The sequence below is a fragment of the Nanorana parkeri genome, unplaced genomic scaffold, assembly GCF_000935625.1.
Source record: "Nanorana parkeri isolate BGI_ZX_2015 unplaced genomic scaffold, ASM93562v1 scaffold3521, whole genome shotgun sequence".
Taxonomy (NCBI): domain Eukaryota; kingdom Metazoa; phylum Chordata; class Amphibia; order Anura; family Dicroglossidae; genus Nanorana; species Nanorana parkeri.
In genome coordinates this window covers 24345-28040 of record NW_017309789.1, presented here as the reverse complement: position 1 = coordinate 28040, position 3696 = coordinate 24345, and the positions used below count along the sequence as shown (strand labels likewise).

General features: G+C 53.2%; 1 protein-coding gene across 1 annotated transcript in view; it reads left to right on the top strand.

Moving 5' to 3' along the window:
• The window catches only part of USP48 (ubiquitin specific peptidase 48), a 27992-nt gene that overhangs the window by 14473 nt on the left and 9823 nt on the right, over nucleotides 1-3696 (top strand). The window contains exons 13-17 of the mRNA XM_018575077.1: nucleotides 1532-1732; nucleotides 1988-2066; nucleotides 2728-2891; nucleotides 2969-3040; nucleotides 3131-3255. Coding sequence (XP_018430579.1) covers nucleotides 1532-1732; nucleotides 1988-2066; nucleotides 2728-2891; nucleotides 2969-3040; nucleotides 3131-3255 — 641 coding nt within the window. The remainder of the gene's footprint in view (nucleotides 1-1531; nucleotides 1733-1987; nucleotides 2067-2727; nucleotides 2892-2968; nucleotides 3041-3130; nucleotides 3256-3696) is intronic.

Genomic DNA, 3696 nt, shown 5'->3' with positions numbered 1-3696 from the left:
TGTGAAGAACGGGTCTGTGTACAATGGGGGGGGAGGGGATTGTGAATCTGTATATAAAGATGGTTTTTAAATCTTACAGAATTTACTGTTTCACATTTTGCTTCATGTTGGTGAGCCAGCAGCTCCCTCGGTGCCGGGCAGTTCTTCCCGGAGTTGCCCTTTAAGTACTAAATGTACAAAAACAAGTTTACAATGAATCTCACAATAGCAAATGTAACCCTAGTGTGTTCCAAACTCTGCCCTTCCACCCTCTGGCCCTTCCTGGCACGTCTCTTTCCCTTCCACCCTCTGGCCCTTCCTGGCACGTCTCTTTCCCTTCCACCCTCTGGCCCTTCCTGGCACGTCTCTTTCCCTTCCAACCCCTTGCCCTTCCTGTCACATCTCTTTCCCTTCCACCCTCTTGCCCTTCCTGGCACGTCTCTTTCCCTTCCAACCCCTTGCCCTTCCTGGCACGTCTCTTTCCCTTCCACCCTCTGGCCCTTCCTGGCACGTCTCTTTCCCTTGCACCCTCTGGCCCTTCCTGGCACGTCTCTTTCCCTTGCACCCTCTGGCCCTTCCTGGCACGTCTCTTTCCCTTCCACCCTCTTGCCCTTCCTGGCACATCTCTTTCCCTTCCAACCCCTTGCCCTTCCTGGCACATCTCTTTCCCTTCCACCCTCTGGCCCTTCCTGGCACGTCTCTTTCCCTTCCACCCTCTGGCCCTTCCTGGCACGTCTCTTTCCCTTCCAACCCCTTGCCCTTCCTGGCACATCTCTTTCCCTTCCACCCTCTGGCCCTTCCTGGCACGTCTCTTTCCCTTGCACCCTCTGGCCCTTCCTGGCACGTCTCTTTCCCTTCCACCCTCTGGCCCTTCCTGGCACGTCTCTTTCCCTTGCACCCTCTGGCCCTTCCTGGCACGTCTCTTTCCCTTGCACTATGACCTTAAACCGATTCACGTTTAGTGAGTTTCACCGTTTGTAATATAATGACGTTGTCAGGGATAGAATATTATTGGGCGGGATATTTGTAAATCCTAAAACTCCCTCCGAGTCCCCGAACTCTGAACAACACCGTCCTTCCTTCTGGAGGGGGGCTACGTCTGTTCCCCGTGGTCCCTGTGTGTGTTGTAAAGTAGTCACCGCTCCAAGCTCCGCCCCCCGGGATAGACTACAATCTCATGTTTAGTTTATGAATTTGTATTGGGATTGTAGTCCACCCCGGGGGGTGGGGGGGGCCGGGTGGAGCAGAAACCTCCGGAGTTTAGTGTCACTGTACATACCGGGCTCCCCCTCTTTGGTCGTCTTTGTGTCAATAAAGTTTATTGTGGTAAATTTCTGGTGTTGTAAATAAAGTTTGAGATGTTGAAAATGTCACTTTGAGGAACCGTCCTCGGCTTGTAGTGGATGATGGTGAGAAGTGATGTAGTCACATTCTGGGGGGGATGGGATCTGGCGGTATGAAGACGGGAGTGATGCGTTGTTATAGTGCATGTCGCTGTCCTGCGTTCTCCGCCATTACATGTCCCGTCCTTGTGCTTTTTGTTTTGCTGCAGATGAGACGTACGAGTTTGTGCCTCTGGAATGGCTGCAGAAATGGCTGGATGAGTCTACGCCAGCAAAACCCATTCACAACTCCAAATACCAGTGTGCCCACGGCAAGCTGCACCCCGACAAGATCTCCCACGTCAAGAGGATCTCCGAGTACTCCGCCGAGGTCTTTTATCAGAGATATGGCGGAGGACCCCGACTCAAAGGTGACCGCCGGATATAGTATGTGGGTGTTGGTTTATCTCTTGTACTATACAGCGCTCTGTATTATCCTTCATAAACCCGAAGAATCTCGCTGCAATACAAGTTTTCTGTTTTTTTTTGTTTTTGGTTTTTTTCAATGACCTTTACGAACAACATTCGCTGTATACGATGTGTACACGTGCTGCCCTGACGTTGCTCAGAAGGCTGCGAAGCTTCATTCTCATGTTGGTCACGTTGTCCTTGTCGTGTCCTTGCAGCTGATTCTCTATGTAAGGACTGCGTGGTGGAACGGTGCCGAGTGTTACGTCTGATTCTCTCTCTCTCTCTCTCTCTCACGCACAGCATTGAGGTACCGTGCGTTCCAGGTGCGATGGAACTGTGGTTGGGGGGTGCGTTCGGGATGCCATTCAAAAGATCCATCCAGTCTCCAAACCTTACCAGAACTGGAGCTGATCCTAAAGTCAGGTGTGGGTCTAGCTGTGTTGTGACAGAGCTCCATCCCTATGTGCAATGCTGGTACAGCTCCCTTTTGTATGCCCTGTAGAGGTGCCGGGAGCCAGAATGTGACGTCGGTCCGGCAGCGCTACAGGGCATACAAGGGAGCTGTACGTATGGATGGAGCTCCATCACAGCCCCAGCCTATCCCACCTCAAGCAGACACTCGGCACCGGGCAGCATATTTTGAGCTGACAGCGCTGCGAATGGGGGAGGCTGAGGAACCCCTCACCTAGGAAAGGGGGGGGGGCATGCGGAGAACGGGGTCACCACCCACCAGTTGAGAACCAAGGCCTTACATCTTGTCAGCTGATGTCCATGGAGCGGTCCTGGGATGTGGGTGGGATCTCAGACCTCCTGTCCTGATCACACCAGATAGCTGGCAGCCATTGGGTCTTACACGGCACGCTACCCCAGACCGGCCATCGAACAATCTGAAGCGTTCACCTGGTGCAGATGACAAGCGAAGGCCGAGGTTCTGATCTCTACCTCCCAGTGTAAGTGTCTCTCTCTCTCTCTCTCTCCTCGTCCTCAGTGATGAAGGTTATTGGATTGGGAAGGGATCACTGCGGCGCTGGAGGCAGTTGGCGACGGAGCAGCTGGGTCAGCAAGAAGACGAGTACGATCAGGGAGATCCGCCAGTGAATGGAAGCACGTCCATGAAAGGTAAATGGCTGTCTATGAAGGTGAGCTGAGTGACCCGGCCCGGGCAGATCTCATTACAACCTCCTTGTATCCTGCAGAGGAAATCACGGAGGAGAAAAGGGAAGACGACACGGAAATGGCCTTCAATGAAGACCTCGTGTGCCAGCACGGTAGGTTGTTGGCGCGCCCCTGTCGCAGCGTGTGTGTAAAATGTACAGAAATGGCAGCTTGTCGTCATTTGTCACTATTTCTGGTGTCAGGAGGACTGTGCACGTCGGAGGGGGAGCGCCGCCTGATCACCGACGCAGCCTGGCACAAGCTTAAGGAGTATTTCCCTGCTGCCCCCGAGTTCAAATACAGCCAGGACCCGTGTTTGCAGTGCAAGGTGCGTATAAGACTCCGCGGGCAGCTCGTGTGTCATCAGGATTGGCTGGGCAGCCTGGCCGTATTCCGGTCATGGAGGAGGGCTGAGCCAATAGGAATGTGACCAGAACATCAATGCCGTGTTTAAAGCTGGATTCTGGGGTAAGCAAATGTCTGAATACAAGAGCCCTGAATTCTTCCTGAATCTGTGAGCTTTGTGTATTCCAGATCAGAGCAATAACTTCCTGTAATAGACTTCCTGTAATAGACCGGTCACTGATCCTCTCTCTCCTTGTGCAGGGTGACTGGTCTTGTCTCCGCCCCGTCCTGTGATAAAGACCGCTCACAGCCGCTCTCATCTTGTGCACGGTGACTGGTCTTGTCTCCGCCCCGTCCTGTAATAAAGACCGCTCACTGCTGACAGTGCCGGGGGTTCTAGATGCAGACAGTCACATGCAGTACA